Source organism: Tupaia chinensis, unplaced genomic scaffold (genome assembly GCF_000334495.1).
Source record: "Tupaia chinensis unplaced genomic scaffold, TupChi_1.0 Scaffold000240_1, whole genome shotgun sequence".
Classification (NCBI taxonomy): domain Eukaryota; kingdom Metazoa; phylum Chordata; class Mammalia; order Scandentia; family Tupaiidae; genus Tupaia; species Tupaia belangeri.
In genome coordinates, this window is record NW_006159718.1 from 1,816,544 (window position 1) to 1,836,969 (window position 20,426).

Sequence of the window (20,426 nt, forward strand, 5' to 3'; positions counted from 1 at the left end):
CCACCCTTCTCCTGCCACTCACTGCTCCGCCCTCGCCAGGGTGACAGCACGCTCCACATGAGGCTGCAGCAGGCGTGCTTTTGTGCACACGGGAAAGAGCGTGAGTTGATGTGCGTGTGAGAACTGTGTGTGTGAATGTTGGGAGAAATGTGTGTGTACAGGTGTGTAAGCTTTTACACATGTGAGAATGCATGTATAACATGTGTGTGTGTGTGTGACTGTGAGAATTGTGAGAGTCTGTGAGTGTGGGGTGAATGTGTGTGTGCATGGGCAGAGTGTCTGCATGTTGGAATGTGTGTGAGTACACACATGTGTAAGTGTGTAGTACATGGCAACTGTGTGTGGGATATGAACATGTGAATGTGTGTGTTCACATGTGAAAAGGTGTGTGTGTGTGTGCATGTACTTGAGTATGGGTGTGAGAATGTGCACCCTACCACGGAGCAGCAGATGACGTCAGGGGCCTGCAGCTGGAGGGCCACGAGGAAGCAGGAGCCTCGGCCTGTTGCCCCTCCCTGGTCTCAGAACAAGAGGAGCCATGATGGTGGGTAACGCTGCCCATCGGGGGCACTCAGAGGCTGCTCACAGAGCCTAACTCAGACAGCTGCAAGGAACCTGCTCTCTGGGGAGTGAGATATAATGGCCCTTTTTCTGGATCATTCTGGATCCGCAGAAGGAGGCATGCCAGAACAGTCTCTGCAAGGCAGGGCAGTCACAGCGGGCCTCCCACAGTTACTGTGAAAGCCTCTGTCCCGAAGCATCCCAGGGGCAGAGAGCGAATTTGGTTGCTGGCTTCAGATTGGAGGTGGACAAGGACGCAGCCACGGGGCAGCAAGGCCGGGGTGGAGGAAGCCCTGCTGTGCACGTGGCTGTGTGATGTTTGTGGGGCGACAGTGCGGACCAGCTCTGCAGGCTCCTGGGGGTCCTGGTGAGGTTGCCTCCTACCTGGACAGGAGGACTGAGGGGATGAAGACCCCAAGGAGATAGCAGTGGAAAATACTGCCGCCCGGGGACTAGGATTTCTGCAAATGACCGCCTGCACCTCCCTGCTGTTCCTGTGTCCTGGAGGGACCCGCACTGGAGCGGGTATAGAATGGCAGGCATCTGTGCCTCTCAGAGGAGGCCACCAATGCCTTTACTCTTCTATCATCTGTCCCTTATTGAATTTTCAGCTCCAGTTTGCAGAGAGCATGGCATGGCGTGTTGGTGAGAGCAAGAGCCTAGGCGGGCAGTCCAGGCCTTCCTGTAGCATCCCTGGGCAGCCGCCCAGCATGCTCCGCTGAATAGCCTCTCCGAGAGAGCGAGAGAGCAGGAACGACGCGCCATCTCACACACCTGTCACAGGGAGATGGCGTGGAAAGAGCCAGATGCATTGAAGGGACTCAAACAATATTCTATCCTCCTCCTCATGATCATTATAATCAAAAACAACATCACCTTAGAGCTTAAAAATGTGGATCGTAATTAAAATGCAATTGCCTTAGGATAAATAACACTTAACATTGACCTCCGTCATCAGCCTTGTCAATGAGAAAGACGGTGAGCCTGCACCACAGTCGTGGCCCAGTTACCCACTTGCTAGCCATCTATACATCGAAGAGGTGCTCAGAGGCCCGCCAGGTCTTCCCCAGCGTTAGCACCCTAAGTCTAAGGCTGTAGACCCGTGGTTCCCGGAGTCTGTTCCCTGGACTGGCAGTACCAGCAATCTTGGAAAATGAGTAAGAAATGTAAATTGTCAGGTCGCAGAGCAGACCCACTGAGTGAGAGCCTCTGGGAGGGGCCCCAGAAACCTACATTTTATTTTAAAGAGAGATTTTTGCCAAAGGACACATACACTTACCAGAGAGACAGACAGTGAGAAATCACCCCCCCCCCTACCCGCCAGTGGGTATAGCCATGCCGCAATCCCCTCTCCTCCATTCTCCTCTTGAGATTTTGGGCAGGCATGCACACATGCCCTGCCAGAGTTTTGAGCCACCAGGTCAGGGACTGAAACCGCCGTCGATTACATGGATGTTCAGTGGTGTAACCATCGTGCCATCTGCTTGTCCCCAGCCTACATTTTAATAACCTTCCCAGGAGACCCTGGAGTCAAGATCTAATGACACGCAGCTCTTGGCCAAGCAATTACTGACATTCTCTTGAAAGCAGCTTAGAAAGGGAGAGAGTATTAAGGCTCTGGGGTCTTGAACTGGGTCACCTAACAGAAGAGCGAGACCACAGAGTGGAGATCAGGGCCAGCAGGTGGCGTGGAGGTTAAGACAGCTGATTCCACACAGCCACTAAGTGGTTTGAGTACCAGGCCCGGTGGCATGACAAACGTGCCAGACACATATGCGTGAGCCCAAAATCCCAAGAGGAGAAGGGATTGAAACGTGGGCATCCCTCCAGGGGGTTGAAGTCTCTCTTTCTCTCTCTCCTTGCATACACTGAAATTAAATCACAGTGTGGAGGTCAGGCTCCTGGAAACAAGCCTCAAAGGAAAGCCACAGTGACCGTGCTCTTCCTGAAAAGCTCTCTTGGCGCCTTCCCACCATCTCGTCTCGGAAAGTCAGGACAAACGTCCACTGCATCAACCGTGTCCACTTTGGGAAACGCAAGCTCAGAAGGAGCTGGCCCACGGCCAGAGCACCAGCACTTTCCTCCACATCTGCGTGCCTGCAGATGCTTTCTTCTCTGCCGCATCAGAAGTTCAAGGCCAGTAGCCCCAGAGAGCCACAAGACCCCGAGCGGCTGGCTCCTTCCCGGTGCTGTTTCTCTTTCCTGCTGCCAGGTTCTGGCCAAGCATTTGCTAATGACATGGGCCTCCAGCACTGACCCCGTGGAGCAGCTGCACTGCCTCCGGGCGGCACTTGGGGAGAAACTGCTGCATCACATGAACTGAGAACAATCTTAGTGGGAGCTGGTTTCTCACACATCCAGGGAAAAGGGAGCTGGTTTGGTACAAAGGAAAAAGAGAAGCTCTAACCTGGAAGAATCGATGCTCCTCTCCCCAAATCTGAAATTGCATTCCATCAGCAAAACCGGGGGCCATAAACAACCTCCACCGGCCAAAGGGACACACTGATTTCCAATGATTTCTCAAACTTTTAAACTGTCCAAAGACCATGATAAACTACAATATCTTGAGTATTCCATGGAAAAAATCAAGAATGAGCTAAAAAAGAGAGGAAATGGGTTTGCCCAGGTACAGATTAGATAAAAAAGGGAAAAGAATACAGAATGAAAAATACCCCCGGTAAATGAAGGAAGCTGAGAAGACGTGAACCCCAGGAGCACAGAGACAGGCGTCCATGTGTCCAATGTCCCACGAAGCACAAGGATGGGGGCCGCGAGGTGCTCTGCGTGCCATGGACACGCATCGACACACGCACATGCACACGCAGTGAGCCACATGTGCACACACACACACACACACACACACAGAAAAAGGCAAGCTCTTAGACCACGCACTTCCTGGTGGCTCCCCTAGCATGACGTCTGTCATGCAGTCTACACTGGATAAACACGAGCAAAGTGACTACATGAAAAGATAAAACTAGACTCTGAGAAGCCTCGAGCCTGGAATGAGAGCAGGCTGGGTTGGCCGCTTCCTGTTGGCCACAGGTCTGCCGTTACCCTTCTCCACCTGGTAGCGCCCCCCCACCCCGCCCCCCAGGGCTGACCTTCCTGGACAACATCAAAGGGCATCCTTGGCCTCTGGCTAGGAGTCACTTACCAAAACTCAATACAAACCAGACACTAATAAAACAACAACCATGACGAGAGGTGCCATTTCATCAAGCAGCTATTCTTCAACGGGAATTACCCAGAGGGCATGTCCAAACAGAGGCAACCTCGCCACCCCTAGCTGCTAATCTGCAGGTCTGCAGTGGAGCCCCAGAGTTCATTCCTCTTCTTTCTTTCTTTTTTATTTTTGGCCAGAGAGCATGTACACTCACCAGAAAGAGAGACAGACAGGCAGAGAGAGAGGGAGAGGGAGAGGAAGAGGGAGAAAGTACCCCCAATGGGGTATTGTCAGCCGCAACCCCTTCTTCTCTGTGTTTCCTTCCCCTCAGGATTTAGGTAACACGCACACACACGTCCATCCTGCTTTTCAGGCTAAGTTGTCCATGTGGGATCCAGCTTCCTGAACCGCCAGGCCATGGGGTCAGCCTGAGAGTTTACTTTTCTAACAGGTTCCCAGATGGTGCTACTGCTGCTGGAACAAGCCCGCCCTTTGCGAACTCTGGGACTGAAACAGATTCCACCAGGCTTTGGGCCTGTCCCTCCACATCGCCTCCAGTGCTGACAGTAACTCTGGGAAGAAGCCACCTTATCATCCCTAGTTATCAGGAGTCAGTTCACTGCCCGAGATCTCATCGCTAGTGAAAGATGGATGCAAAACCCAGTCCCACTCTCGCTGACGCAGATCCTGTATTCTATTCACGCGTTCCGCTGCTTCAAATGCGCATTTCACTTGGTTGAGACAAAGTTCAAGTGAGACCTTGAAACTGCACCGGAGGCAGAGTGGTCCGGCCGTCTGAAGTGACTTCCCAAAGTTGTGGTGGCCATAAGGGTTGTCAGGACACAGGCAACTGCGGCGCAGGGAGGAGCAGCACGACTGCACATGTGATCGCGGTTAGCAGGAAAGACGGTCCCTTCACGTGGGGAACATCCGGGGGTTTTCTAACCCATCTGCAGCCAAGTACTCCTGCACGGCCTTTGCCGAATGCCAGCCCGGAGAGATGGGCTCACAGCAGGCTCGCAGCACTTGGGGGCACAGAGGAGGGTGCAGCCTGACAGAGAAGATGCAGATGGACTCCCATCCCCACAGCGGAACCGCCTCTGGCTCTACCTGTCAGGATTTACAGCTCTGTCAACTCCAAAGTCTCATAAAGTTCACAGCAAAGGAGCCTGGAAGGGGCTGGCAGAGTACCCAGGTCACACCGCAGACCTACAGGTCCAACCTGATGGGAGCTGGTTGGACAGCCAAAGGCACTGACATTACCTCTCCTATCAGAAAATCCTCCATGTCACGACCCCATGGAACTAACTGAGGTCTGGGCTGCGCGGAACAGGTCCAAGTCCTCTTCCATGGGAGAGTCCGAAGGTGGAAATAACACGGCACCAACAGGTGGCATGGAGGTCGAGGTGCTGGTCCCTGCTGCCGACTGAGCAGTCTTAGACCCAGCGGCTAGAAAATCCCACCGGGCGTGCGTGCATACTCAAAGTGCCACGAGGAGACTGGAGGAGACAGGACTGCAGTGTGGACATCCACCCTGGGGTGAATTCTCACTTTCCCTCTCTCTCTGTGGTCTGTGGTGAGCACACATACCCTATAGGAGTATATATACATATGTGTGTGTGTGTGTGTGTGTGTATACAGGGAGAGGGAGAGAGAGAGAGAGAAAACCATTTACAGGGAGAGAGATAGAACCATTTCCCTGCTGAGGATATTCTTTCCCAGGTGGGGCCCTTCCTCTGACCCTCGGGAGGTGCACTTTTCAGAGCCTGATGTTCCTATTGCTCCTCTTGGCTTGAGCAAATCCACCTCCCACTGCTCTCCAACATATGTGCCCAACACACACACACACACACACACACACACACGCACACTTTAAAATGTAAAGCCCACAGCAAATCTATATCCTTACATTGGAGGATAACGAGAACTATCAACTCTTTATTAGAGCAACACATTGTAGCGGGAACTACTGCCACCCACATGTGCTCGATTTTCTTGATGATGGCAATGACAATGATAGCACAGGTAGTAATAACAAAGCTCAAGATGACAGAGAATCAGGTCATCTCTGGGCACGCAATTTAACTTTTTCGAGATTATCATTCCTTATTTGCAAAATGGAAATACCACCAAACGCCTTCAGTGGTGAAGATGAAGTACGTAAACACGACCCCACACATAAAAATTCTTCATAAAGGTTCTTTCCTTTCTTCACTTTCTCCCTTTTTGTTCCTAGACAAACATCAAACCAATAAAATAAAAAGGATAAACTAAACAAAAATTGTGAAGAGTCTGGCTGGCGCAATAAATCAAAATTATATTCGTCCACAATGGCTTCCTGGTTTTAATGTAATCAAATAACAAAACAATTCAATTCAGAAATTCAAAAATTTAAATTCAAAAACTTAAGTCATCAAATCTAAAGGGACAATGACATGGGCCCCGTTGCAGCCAGCACCATGGTGCAGCGTATTGGATCTGGGAACAAAGCAAACTAGGGGGCAAAGGAAATCTGAAAAATAAAATCAGATTTCAGGGGATTCAGCAGCCTCCCACGCTCTCTAATGAGGAGTCTGAAAATAATCAAAGTTAGCATGATGGCACAGATATTGGTTTGATTGCACAGCATACCCTACCAAATTATAAAAATCGCAAAAGAAAGTAATTGAAGAATTCATAACAAGATTTGCTTGGCAATGCTCAAAATCCACAGCAAAGTAATTTAATAAGGGAGCACAGTGGGGGCTTTCCTTGATCTTTGGACTGTATTATCCTAAGCCAATCATCATCAAACAGAATTGAGCAGCAAGGAGTTACACAGGGGCCAGCTCAGTCAATTGCATGGTAACTGGCTCAAGTGAGAATGACAGCCACCCTGGCCAAGGCAGAGGCCCCTGCCCTGCCCTCTCCTCACCCCTCCTCACTAGCCCTGCCACTGGACCCCAGCAATCCTGCTCATGCATGTTCAAGAAAAATGCACGTGGCAGAATTGCCCGCATTTCATCCCTTTTCATCTCTTACTCACTGAACACTATCTTGCTTGTTTTTGAAAGAGAAGAGGTTGAAGGCCCACACGCTTTAACTCCATGCCTACGTTTGTCCCAGGCCAGCCTTGCGGACAGACAGATGAGTAACAGACAGGGAGCCCCTCTTCCCCAGGAAGCTCCCAGGCCAGCCCAGCTGTAATGGAGCAAAGGGCCGGGACGGGAGACACAGGATGAAGCTGCCCCCTGGGCACACAGTGCATGAGGAGGAAAAGGAGCCCAGGGAAGGCCCATCAGGAAACACTTCTGTTTAAGGCTCCAGGATAACTGGAAACCAGCCAGGCAGGCAAAGAAAAGGAAAGGTGCCCTGGCAGTGCGTGCAGGCCATGGAGCACAGGGCTGTGCGGAGGGGAGTAAACGACTCAGGCGCCAACCATTTGAACATGGTGAGCGGCAGGGCCAGGAGCTGAGGCTCCATATTCATCACGTGTCACCTTGTGGTCTGCAAAGTGTCACAAGGTCACGACAAGGGTGCTGGAGGGAGAAAAGTCCTAAACCCAAACTCTACGCCCAGCCATGAGTCAAGCTTGAGTATTATTAGCAAGCACTTTGCCCTCTTGGAACTCCCGTCTCCTCACTGATGAGCAGGCAGTGCTCAGGGCAACTGCGCTGCTGCATGGGAGGGACTGAGCACTGAGGGACTGAGACCATCCCGGCCTCTCCAACGGCGGCCACCACGGCTGAGTCACTCTCCTCTCCTGACTGTCCCAACATGGGCACGCGGCTCCGGTCAAAGGAAGACTGGATAAAATAAGGAAGGAAACAAAATCTTTTCTTTTTGGGATCTCTGCAATCAATTCTAACTGCTCCAGGAGGAGAGTGTCATGTGCACTTTTTATTAACTGAGCTCAGCACTAGCAAATGAGTCGAATGAATGAATGGATGAGTGAAAGGCCGAATACTCCAAAGAGTGAATCACTACAGAAATACGTATTTGGGGGAGGGGCTTGCATGAGCATCACTTCAGATTATTGATCAACTGGAGATCTCTAACCATGACCTTATTCGATTTCCCAAAACCTGCCACAATTCATGAATCACAAGTTCTGATGGCAATGCCTAATGTGGGCTCAGGGAAAAAGGACTGAAAATAAAATGATTTCTGCTCCACTCTAGGCCTCTGGATAGAACAAAACAAAATAAAGCACAAATGCATACATATATAAATACATGCGTGTATATATATATATGGAAAAAATATTGGAACAAAGGATATGGAAAGAGTAGAAAGAGTACAAATTCACAAAAATATTTCTCCAACTAAAGATAAATCAAAAACATCTGACTGGGAAATAATTTAAAAGCTTAATATTTTATGAGCTTTCAAATAAGAAAATAATTCATTCAAAACTCTGCTTTTGGAAATGCTCAGTAATATTTTGTCAAGATCTTTAAATGTTTTTTTCTTTTTTGATACTATAATATATTACTTTTGAAAATAAGACTTAGAGAAATAAAACAGCTGAAAAAAATTGGGCATAAAGATGTTCATTACAATGTTATTTATATTTGAGGAATTAGATAGGACTCAAATACAGTCAAGAAGGGAATGTTTAAATAAATTAGTTTATATCTATTCGATGAAATATTAATTAGCCACAAAATTATTTTTATTAAGTTTTGCAATAGTACTAGAAAAATGCAGAATAAAACATATTTTCTCTCCTAATCATAATTATATAAAACTTTTATAGACATTCAAAAAAGACTAGACAAATAGTGAAGAATTCTTGGAGCCATAGTTAGGTTCTGGAGAAAAAGACACTTGATTTTCTTCTGATAATTTCTATTTTTTATTTTCTGGAATATTTTAAACCTTTTAAGTGACAACATATTGCATGTAAATTATAAACCTAAACACTAAAGATTTCCTCTCAAAACTGCTTATTATGTGTAAGGTTGACAAGGATTTGGGGTAGGTAGGTGCACTGGGAGTGGGGTTGGCTCGCGAAGTTAACTCAGGTGAAGATGCAAGCACCTTTCACTCGGCCAGGGCCTCTGAACTCAGGAGGCTGAAGCCCAAACTGGGAGAAGAGTTTAAGAACAGCAGGGGTTGAGCTGTGAAAATGCCACTACTTTTCTCCTGGAAGGAAGCAACACAAGTGGCAGAGGTCAGAGTGGGTTTTGTCTTTTCTGTCTCTGATTTCCATTGTCTTCCTGTAGATTTTATTTTCTACTTGCCAGTTTGCTCTCATCCTCTCACCCTTTTATCTTCAAAACAGAAAAGAAATCGAGGAATGCATATCATAAAATAGAAGTCCCTGACAGACCTATCTTTAAAGCTTCCTCTACCTCACCAAGCAACATAAATCTTGCTCTGTGGCCCCAGTCTTTTCACAGTCATATTCCACCCTACAGAGCTCAATAGATACATTCTGCAAAAAAGATAAGTCTTAGACTTCTTATTTTGAACTGAACAATGATGAAAACACCACATATACATCTGAATGAGATGCAGGGGCCGGAGGAGGATGATCGCACAGCAACACACACACACACTCTCCATGGGGATTCTTCTCCATGGGGATTCCTCTCCATGGCGATTCCATGGCCCAGCTCAAGTCTGGAGACCTTCCTGAGTATGCCGGACACATGGCCCATGATGCCCAGGACTGAAGGCCAGAGGTGAGTCACACTGCTGGGAGCCTGTGGGGGCGGGGCTCTCTCTCTCTCTCTCTCTGTCGCTTATGGGGAAAATAAACTTTTAAAGATTTTCGTGAAATACAGTTAAAACAGTGCTTAGAGGAAAACATATAGCTCTAATGCTTACAGGAGGAAACAAAGTAAGGGTAAATAAATGATTTAAGTTTTAACATTAGAAAGCTAGAAGAGGTAATAGCAAATTATAACTAAAGTAAATAAAAACTAAGAAAACTTTTCTAAAAATGGTTGAAATCAATAAAGTAAAAAACTGAAAATCAATGAATTGAAAAGTTTTTAAAAATTTAATTGACGTATACTTGTACATATTTATAGGGTGCAATGTGATTTTTTGACAAATGATGAACATACTAAAAACTGGTCTTTATTAAATTTGCTAGAGTACAGGTAGGCTCCTCAGAGAGAGAGAGAGAGAGAGAGAGAGAGAAAGTGAGAGGGCATCTCCCATGGGGGATGGTCACACTGCAATCTTTTCTCTTCCATTCTCCATTTGGAATGTTAGGCATGCACACACATGTATATGACATGTTCTTTAAGCCACAGGACCTGGGACTTGAACTATGCTGTCAGCCATGTGGGATGCCCTGTCTTAACCACTACTATGGGCTGGCCCAAAACTTGTTTTCTTAAATGGAAAAAATCATGGTCTTAGATTGGACGACTCAGTGTTATAGAGAGATAAATTTGCCCCCAAATTATCCATGTACTAAATGTAATGGCTATTAAAATTTCAACAGGCTCTTTTAAAGAAACAGACACGATTCTAAAGTTCAAATGGAAATACGGAGGAGCCAGAATTGCCCAATCTTGTTAAAAAGAAAAAGGACAAAATTAGAGGATTTACAGAATCTGCTTTAGGGAATTATTGTGCAACTACAGTGATCAGGACGTTTCTATGTCTGCATAAACACAGACACACAGATCAGTAGAACGTCACAGAGAATGTGGAGGTGCGCCAGCCCACGCAGTGACAGTCCCTTGTCCACCAAGGCTCCTGGTCCACGGGTTGGGTAAGTGCAGGTCTTTTTAACTAACGATGCTCCGTCAATGGACAAGAAGCAGGGAGAAAGGTGAACCTGAGTCACTTCCTCACGGCATATACAAATACTGAGAAGCTACATAAAACTGAATGTGGAACTTCCGGAAAAAAACTTACACCTCTGGAGGAGGCAAAATGTATTTAGACAGGACACAAAAAGCATTAACCATAAAAGAAAAAACATTTTATCAGAATTAAAATATCAACGTCTCAAAAACACCATTAGGAGAATAAATGGGCAAGTTACAGACTAAAAACTGCATTTGTAGTTCTTATATTTGATCAAGACTTAAATGTAGAATATATAAAAATTCATATAAATCAACAACAAAAGATGAAGAGCCCAGGAGAAATTAACAAAAGACATGCGCACACACATTGATGAAAGAAGGTATGTAGACAGCCAACACACACGAAAACATGGAAAGGAGCCCCACCTTGCCAGTCGCCGAGGGACACAGATGAAAACAACGGACATCGCTCACGTCCTCTGAATCGACTACAGTTTAGCCAGGAAGTACCAAACTGGCTACCGTTTAGCTAGCCAGAAAGCCCGGCAGCGCCAGTGTCCATGAGGGTGTCCAGTGACCAAAACGTGCAAGTGTCCAAGTCGTGCTGACCCCACTGGAGGTGGTTAGGCCACTTCCTGCAGCGGTAAACACACACCGACCGTGAGCCGGGAATCCCACCCTCTCCAATTCACAAAACGTGGATGAAAACGTACCTTCACAAAAGGCTTCTGGAAGAACGTTTCTAGTGTCTTACTTGTAACAGCCCTAAATGAGCAGCAAGCAAAGCCTACTGGGCCATCTCAACACCTGATAAATGAGCTGGAGAGTGGGCAGACGAGGTCTATTCACACAACGGTACGACCCAAAGCAAGAAAGCGAAAGCAAAATACTTCGTGAGTAAAGTTCCCAGACGTTTTGCTGGGTGACAGGAACCACACATGCATATCATATATGTATATATATGTTATATGAAGGGTATGAGCTAGAAACCCGTACGTGCCATGGGGGTAGGGGACGGAAACGTTCTGTGCTGTATCTGGTGTGGGGTCGTGATCACGCAGCTGTGTACTGTCTCACGAAACGGATCACATATGTGCATTTTACTGATGTCAGTTAACCCTCATAGAAAGGCTAAGTGCTGTTGGTCTTTCTTTTTCAGCTTTTCCCCTAATAGACAGTGAGGCTAAGACAGCTCGCCGACACGAGGGCTGGCCCTGGGCCCCAATCCACGCTGCATGCCCCAGACTCTGTGCATCGGTAAACTCACAAGTAAACAGGGCGAGCTTTTCTCAAATCCCAGAAATAGTCCAAGAAGGTGAACTCACTTGATCAAAGCCACAGATTAGGTTAGGCTGAAAGCAGCATTTAAATTCATCTCTCCTAACTCCTAGGAAAGAGCTTACTCACACGACATTTCCTAAATGGATGAATAAATTCATAAATGCATCATGAAAGGAAGCACACCATCTAATGTGCAAAATAGATACAATGCCTTTTGAGCAAAAAATAAGAGGTACATCCATCCAAAGGGAACGGCTGAGAAGAAGGTGGTTCGTAGAGCCCCAACTGCCTAGAGCTGGAAGCGTGTCTCAAGGGATGCCGGGACCCTTCACTGCCCCGAAAGCCGTTCTGTGGCTCCCCACTGCACAGGCCTGCCTTGTCCTGCTAGGCCCTTCTCTGGGGGACCAGGTCTGCATCCTTCACATCTTGGCCAAACCCTCTGATCTTTGACTCGGGCCTGTGTTGCCCAAACGCGCCTCTCCGCCGTCAGCAGGAGCTCCCGCAGCCATGACAGGCCACCTTCCTCCCACACTCCTTCCAGCTGTGGGTACCAACGTCCCCAAGCCCTCCATGGGAGGCTGCAATCCAGCCAGGGCCCGCGCATGGCCCTGACACTTGGCAGGGACAGTGTGAAGGACAGCGGCCCTCGTCACAGAGCACTCAGGAAAGGGAAGGTGCAAACGTGGGCCCTGAGAGCAATGCCCACAAGCAACCCGGTGCCCGGCAGCGTGGACAGCGGGGAGATGAAGGGCTGCTGGCCGGATTTCTCCCTGCATTTGCATTCACACTTTATGACCTCAGCGATATTTACTGAGTGGAGAAAACCACCTTCTGTAAGACTGCTGGCCTCAAAAGCTACTTCCCTCTGAAAAATACTATCTCCAGCCACAGGGTCTGAAACGAGCTCCTTGTCTATTTATTCAAAGAGCTCACTGAGCTGTGAAGATTGACATTTAAACTATTAAGACTGCATTCTATATGACAATGTTATTAAATATTAGGTCTGATTTATGGAAAGGCTTAATCAGCTGGCGGCCCGGGTCAGCTGTTGCACTGCACAGAAATTGGGTTATGTTGGCTGTTACTTGAGGAGTTGATCAAGCTGAAGGAAAAAAAAATCCCACCAGCAACATTAAAGTCTGACTTCATGTGACAAAGTTATTATCATATAAATTTGAACCACTTGCCAGCTCGATTCTGCATCTCAGTGTTTCTCTAATTGATATTTTTAATAGTCTAGAAATCAAAAGATAAAGTCACAGACTTAAATAACCTCTGCTATGACACGTAGCAGTCGGGCGAGGCTGTTAAAAATGGAGCCAGGAATATATCTTGCGTCTATGGTGTCAAAGAAGAAGGGAAATAAAACCGCCAGGGGCCGGGCCACTGTGGTGCAGCGGTCACAGTGTCCCGTAGGGCTGGAACCACACGGCCCACTGCAGGGTCAGCTCCCTGGGTGGCCCCAACCAGGCCGGGCGTGCATGGAGCCAGAGGGCTGGGGAGAGGCGCTGCTGCGTGACGAGACGCTGTCAAGGGCGCTGCTCTCTCTCTGTCTCTGTCTCTCTGTCTCACACGTGTGCGTACGTACTACTAAAACAAAAGACCACAGGGGTAGAAACGCACTGAGGTAGACGCGGTCATGACGCCCGGGGGAGAGGAGCGCTGGTTCGGGTTTTTGATGGCCCTGAGTAGTGTGCTCTTGCCTGTGACCCTGGACAAGTGACTTGATCTCGCTGAGACTCAGGTCCAGCTTCTCCATTATAGAGATAATAACAACCAAGAAGTCTGCTCAGGATGAAAGCAATAGCATGCAAATCACCCGGCATGGTGCCTGGCACAGAGGTGCTCGCCGGATCAGGGAGGGAGGACCAGGCCCAGGAAAGCTGGGCCAGTGTGGGGAAGGAGGGGCTTCTCGGCCACTGGCTAGGCCTGCGAAAGACAAAAGGCAGATGGTGCAGACGCAGAGCACGTGCTAACGACCAGATGCGTCTACACGCAATCAGACGGTGCAAGGCTGGGGGATGACGACCAGAGGTGCCCGGGAGCTACAGAGGCTGTGCGGCTAGGGCAGTGCCCTGCTGTGCCCTGCTGATCTGGGCCAGGCTCTGCAGCTGTTTCAGGACATGTTTGCCACTTGGTGGGCCATCAGGTCTCTGCCGCAGCTGCTCGGCTCTGAAGTTGCAGGGAAACGGCTGTGAGTTGAGTGTGAATGAACGGGCAAGCCGTGTTCAGTGAGTCTTTATTTACAAAAACAAGCTGGGGGCCAGACGTGAGCATGAGCCAGAGTCTACCAGCCCTCGACCTCCTCATTCTTCAGGCCTGATGGGTACATGTGGCTGAGGAGAAAGAAGGTGCCCTCCTTTCTCTCCTGTGACTCTTCTCTCCGGACCAGGAAGCCCTCCTCCTCCCCAAGAGACAAGCCTGAAGGGAACCACAGAGCGATTTCCCTCATCCGTTCCATTACCCAGTGTAAGAAGGGAAGCACAGGCTGACCACAGGAGCCACGTCCTCAACCTAATCAGACAGCGGAGGATGCGTTCAGGACCGACCAGTATCTACTAAGACTTTGTTCAAGCAGGTATATTGTAAAAGTGACATGCACTGCAACGACATACAGGGATCAAGGGCAAACTTTCCAAATGTAAAATGAATAAATAAAATAATTTAATTAAAAATTGTGTGTTGTCTCTTAATAAATAAAAGTTCTCTCTCCTTCAGTTCTTATATGTTCTCTTCACCTTGTCCTCATCTGAGTGTCCACGGGCCTGAAGGGGTCCCAGTGCCAGGGAAACCAGGACATAGCCCCTTCCCAGTTCTGAACTGTGGAACAGGGCTCACCTCCTGCTAAGCAAGTCTCCACCTAAACTGATCTCGCGTCATTAAGAGCAGCAACACGTCCAAGGAAAAAAATAATAGCTTTTGAAGGTTGCCCTCTCCAGCAACCTCCTTGACTTCTGGAGCAATTAGACATTGCTCCACTGCAGAGTGCCCTGAGACGGAGCTGGAGTTTGCAAGAGCAACTGGAAATGAGAAGCGTGGCCGTCCTTCCTTGCTGAAGGTGTTCCCGAAGACCCTCGGGGTGGCTCTCAGCACTGCCCAGATGCAGTGTGGCTGGGAATTAGGAGAAGCTGATGCCTCTGAATATTAAACTAAAGTCTGTAACTCTCTGCTGGCCAGACTTTTCCCATGGCTACCGGATTTGAGGGGTCCTCATGCAGACCCAGCGATTCACAAGGTCCCTGAAGCCACAGCCCAGGGGCAGGAGGTGGATGGGCCACTCCGGAGGGGAGTGGACAGCAAGACTTCCCAACAAATGCTCAAGCCCAGGAACCTGCCAAACAGGCACAGGAAGAAACATCTGAGTGAATCTGAGCTTTTCTTCCAGTAAAAAACGCAGCGCACTTCATTTTCTGACGATACTATAAACTTGCTTTTATGACACTAGTTATAAAACCCTTAACATTTGTCTAGCACCAGCAGTCAGCGTTTCTTCTTAGAAATCCAAATGTAAGATGGGGATCTGTGGCCCTGAAGCCGCCTTGGGTTTAGAAAATGAATGCATCATAAAAGCACGTCCTATGAGCTGAAAACGATCAGATTCTGGATCATGAAGCCCGGCATTAACAGGGAATCTCTCCTTGCATCGTTACTGATTTTCTTTGAAACTTTGTTGTATTTGTGGGCAGGATCTGGACGTCGGCAGAGGGAATGACTTCTCAGGTACCACCCGTGGTCGAGGCGTGGACAGTAGGACCAGGGGCATCCTGTTGCTGACCCACCTAGCATTCTCAGAAGGCTTTACTAGTGTGTCTTAACCTTCCCGAGGCATGGGGGCATCAGGGCAAGGCAGGCACACAGAGCCGCGGGAGCAGAGAGGCTGGCCTGTGTGGAGGGCCTCATTCTGTCTGGACTCATTCATTTGAAAGAGAGGGTAGAGGCCCGAGATGGGATTAATCACAAGTCTTGCTTTGGGACACCCATCCATCTATCCAGGCATGGGCCTCTTTTTAAATTAACTCATGTATTATTTACTGTAATAAATGAAAAATCTAAAAACCTGGAAATCTAAGCCTTATGGCCACCCTGACTTACACCCACGGAGCACCTCGCTTCTTCTGTTGTTTGGCCGCCACCTGCCACACCTACACGGCAAATCTCATATTTAATCATGACTTTGGGTGTGTATGTGTGTGTGTGTGTTCTATACATTCTTAGCAGGACATGATGATGTGTTATTTTCTATTAGTTGATGCTAAGAAATTGCCTTTAATTTATACACACACACACACATACACACATGTACTTGCCATATGGCATGTGCACTCACTGGAGAGAAACAGAGAGAGACAATGAGAGGTAAAGTGAGAAATTCCCCTGGGGGGATGGCCATGCTGCAGTCTGGTCTCCTCCATTCTCCTCCTGGATTTTGGGCATTAACACAAATACACCCGGCACGATTTTCAAGCTGCCAGGGACTCAAATCCTGGTTGGCCATATGGCAATCCAGTGCCTTAACCACCATGCCACTTGCTGGCTCCCAACCTTTAATGATGGTCTACTCAAGAGTACCCAGCCCAGATCCATGCACATGGTTGGACAGAGCCGTAACCCACCCATTTCGGTGCAGACAATGCTGTTTCTCCTGTTAACGGCTTCCAGGGTTGGATGGCTTCCAGGGTGGGGTTCTATAAGCAATGTAACCATGACCTTTCTTGTCCAGGTGCACACGTGGACATTGATCTGAGGGGATACACGGGAGGAGAATTGCTGGGCACGGGGTGTGTGAAAGTCCCTCTTTATAAGAAAACGACAAACCCTTCCCAGAGCGGTTGTACTGAGCACCCCCCGCCAGCCAGGAGGCCGCTGCTGCTCCACGTCGCACTCTGAGCTCGTGGGACTGGTACTGTTCCACCACCCTCAATGACTGCACGTCCCTCCACGTGGTTATCAGCCGTGTGTTGTCACTTCAAAGACCAGTGCGAGTCTTCCCTATTAAACTGAGCTTTACTCAGGGGTTTGTAAACGTTCTTGATACACTTTGCTAATCCTGATTGGTTGCATGTGTCCTAAATAACCCTCCTGGGTGAGACTCGCCCTTTTATCGTAATGCATAACAGTTTAATAACGTCAAACGTAGCTGTCCTTTCTTTTCTAAGGGCTTTGGGGAGCCTTGTTGCAATGAATCTCCGTAAGGGTCCAGAGTGGACGGGAGCTCTGGCTCATGCTGAGAATGGAAGAAAGCTGCGAGAAGGACGAGGCCACGTGGCCTGGGCCTCACATCGGCAAAAGGCCTTACATCAGCTTGGTACTCATTACCTGCAAATGAGGTCACCCGCCACCACAGAGGCTGTCCCAGATGAAGGGAGACCCTTCGGCCTGAGGCTTCAGCACCACCCTCCAGCCACCGCCAGAGCAGAGGTTTTAATAACCTGATAAACACAGGGTGGCCACAGCATTCTGTTTTGTTACAGTAGCAGTTGGTTAAATGTAACTTTGGAAGTCCACCAAAATATGCATTTTCAGATATTTTAACTCTCTAAGGAGATCCCCACTTGGGGTTCTCCTCTCCACTCTGAGAGGTTCCAGACAGGGACAGTGGCCTGCGTAATGTTACACCACTGACGGGGTTCGTACCCAGACGTGCTAGGCTCCTGACGGGTCCAACTGCTCAGCGAGGCGCAGTGCAAGGACAGGCGCTCCGAGTGGCCGGCTGTGCAAGAGTCCGTCCCCATGAGGAGAGGTCACTCCAGCCTGACCCCCGTGTGCTTCCCCTTCCCTGGGCCTCTGAGGCTCCGCTGGAAAGGGCTGGCAGGTTTCCAAAGGCCCTTCTCATCCCGAAGGACAGAGGGGCAGATCCTCATAGCCCCAAAGCAAGCCCCAGGCTGTCCCCTAACACTGCCCTTTGTAGGAGGCCCAGGAGGCCCTGAGTGGCTGAGGAGGGGAGCCCAGGGGCACGTGTGGAAGGCTGTGTGTGACTGAGTGGCTAAGTGTGTGCATGTGTACGGGAAGGTTCTATAACAGTGGGAAGGGTAGAGAAAGAAAAGGATGGGAAACGGGAGGGGACACAGGCGGCTGGGCAGAGCCAGCAGCACTGATATGGGCTGCACACCTTTCTCGGGCCATTCAGCGAGGAACTCTGGGTCAACAGCCCTCACGTAGGGATCACTGGACAGAAGGACACCACCAGCAGCAGCAGTGGCCTCGCGACACCTGCCTCATCCCCCGAGAACCTCCTTAGCCTCCAGAACCCGCCGTGGCACGTGGGGAAAGACCAGCTCCTCTGCGGGGCCAGGAGCCAAGGGGTCAGACCCGACAGCCACGCCCGGCAGACCCCCATTGGTGCAGTGGGATCCTAAGCTTAACTTGGGTCACAGGGAGCAATGTCGGGCCATGCTGGACAGGTGCCGGCTATGCTGCCCAGCTGGTCCCACCTGTCCTCCTGAGGTCGGGTCAAGGACAGGGTCCGCCCAGCTGCTGCCCCACTCAGTATCTGATGCACGCCTTTGCTCTGCAGCAGGGCCCTGAGGTGTGCTCAGCCCTGCTGGCCAGCACTGCCCCACATGTAGACTCCCTTTCGCCCGATTCCTGTCACCTCCAGCCCCACCCTCTCCCTCTCCCTGTCCCTCCATATGTCATCTGGGAAGCTGTTTTTGCTTTCACGGCCCTGCTGCATGCCCCGTGAGCCCATGGGGAGGGAGGTTCAAGGCTCGGGTTACTCTGCCTGCTCATCCCAGCCCCAAGACATGCAAAGGCGCCTCTCAAGCAGCCCTTGCCCAAGTCTGCTAAGAAACACGCAGCATAGGTCACCCACAGGTGACAGGGCTGGCCAATGTCAGGTGCATCTGGGAAGGTGCCCCCTAGCTCAGGGGTACACAGCCCTGCACTGCACGCCTGCCCAGGCTCGCGCCCGCCTACCTTCCTGATGCCTTCTGAAGGACCAGACACGCAGTTGTCAGCCCCTCCGTTCTTGCTGATGGTCCGCCAGAGCTCAGCAAACGTGCTGTCCTGCTCCAGGGGGTTGGTGCCCTTGGCCCGGAAGTACTCATACACAGCGGAATCTCGCACGGTGCCGTAAGACATCTCCACTTGTTTGGACAGGTCCTGGAACGTCCTGAAATGCAGGAAGGCAGTGAGTGCGGAGCATGTCGAGCACTGCATGCCGCAGGGGTGTGACAGCTGCACAGACCCTCAGCCCATCCTGCCTGGCTCAGCATCCACAGCCTTCAGGCCAGTGCGCCAGCCCGGCAGGCCACTGTGGGCCTCGCAGGCAGGGTCCCTCAGCACAGGCTAACTCAGACACCTACAGCCAGGTTCTCTGCTGAGCTCGAGGGGTCAGAGGGCGGAGAAGACACGCGTCCTGCCTTCAGGAGCTCCAGCCCAGCTGCAGAAACAGACGTGTGAACAGAGGGACACAGCACAATGTGAACAGAGGGACACAGCGCAATGTGAACAGAGGGACACAGCACAATGTGAACAGGGGGACACAGCGCAATGTGAACAGAGGGACACAGCGCAATGTGAACAGAGGGACACAGCGCAATGGTCTGGAGACCTGAGGCGGTACGCCACGTCTCCAGCTCGGCCGCCTACAGAGGCTGGGCAGGCGGAGGACACGGTGGCAAGAGGCATGAGGACAGCATAGGCTCTACCACGCGGCTGGGTGGACACACGCTCAGAGCCTGTCGGCAAGGCCGCCTCTCCAAAGCTGCAGCTCCGCCGGGGCCCTGCCAATTGCTGACAGCACGTGCCACCTCCCCGGCCAGTTCAGGTTTTGGAAAAAACAGAACTGGATGCCAATAGGACCTCTCTTGATTGTTAAACGTCGACAACTGTTTAAAAGATGATGAAGTTGTAGTGAGCACTTCCCAGGGCCCTGGGCCTGCTGTACACGGAGTCTGGTAGCTCGAGCCAGACAGGAGGGGGCGCATAAGCAAGGCCCTCTGTGGCCCAGGGGCAGACGGCGGAGCTGGGGGTGCAAGAGGGACACTGTGGGGAGGGGGCGACAGGCAGACTGCAAGGACCGAGTGGCCCGGAGTTCGTCCTTGGCTCTGAAGAGCAGGGCTCAGCTCAGCGTGTGGAGAGAGCAGTCCGTACCAGACAAAACTGCCAGAAGGGAAAGTCCAGGAGGGAGCCAGCCCCTCTCTCCAGGCTCCAGCCTGACTACTCTTGCCTCTTTTTTTTGAGAGTTTTTTTTTTTTTTTTTTTTGCAAGCGCTCACCAGACAGACAGAGAGAGAGAGATACAGAAAGTGGGGGGATGGCCACGCCGCAATCCCTCCTCCTCCATTCTCATCTCAGGATCTTGGGCACGCACGCACATGCACCCGGCATGAGTTTTAAGCCACCGGGTCCGGGACGCGAACTGCGGTCGACTACATTACGCTAACTGCTGGTCCGACTCTCGCCTCTGCATCTCCTGGAAAACCCAGGCTCTCCTCTTACCAATGGGATCGTCATCCCGACCTCGCAGGGAGGCACTTCCCACAGAAGAGCCAGTACCTCAGCCTGATCTACACAACCCTCCGTCTTCCACCTCATCTCCCCTGCGGCCCCACCCCACACGGCCGCATAGTCGCCGTGAAATGAGAAGTCACACACCCTCCCAGTCTACGGCACCAGGCCAAGGTGCTCCCTCTGCCTAAACCCCATCTCCCTGGGACGTTC

The 20,426-nt window shown here is 50.2% G+C and overlaps 1 protein-coding gene and 1 long non-coding RNA gene across 2 annotated transcripts in view; one reads left to right on the top strand and one right to left on the bottom strand.

The window, feature by feature from the left end:
• Nucleotides 1-20,426, bottom strand: part of GRID1 (glutamate ionotropic receptor delta type subunit 1) — a 318,654-nt gene that overhangs the window by 26,650 nt on the left and 271,578 nt on the right. Inside the window, exon 14 of the mRNA XM_027771955.1 lies at nt 18,679-18,874. Coding sequence (XP_027627756.1) covers nt 18,679-18,874 — 196 coding nt within the window. The remainder of the gene's footprint in view (nt 1-18,678; nt 18,875-20,426) is intronic.
• LOC106734876 (uncharacterized) lies at nt 9,320-16,701 on the top strand. Its single transcript, XR_001370399.1, has 3 exons — nt 9,320-9,396; nt 10,170-11,375; nt 16,484-16,701. It is a non-coding gene; the product is annotated as an uncharacterized LOC106734876 (long non-coding RNA).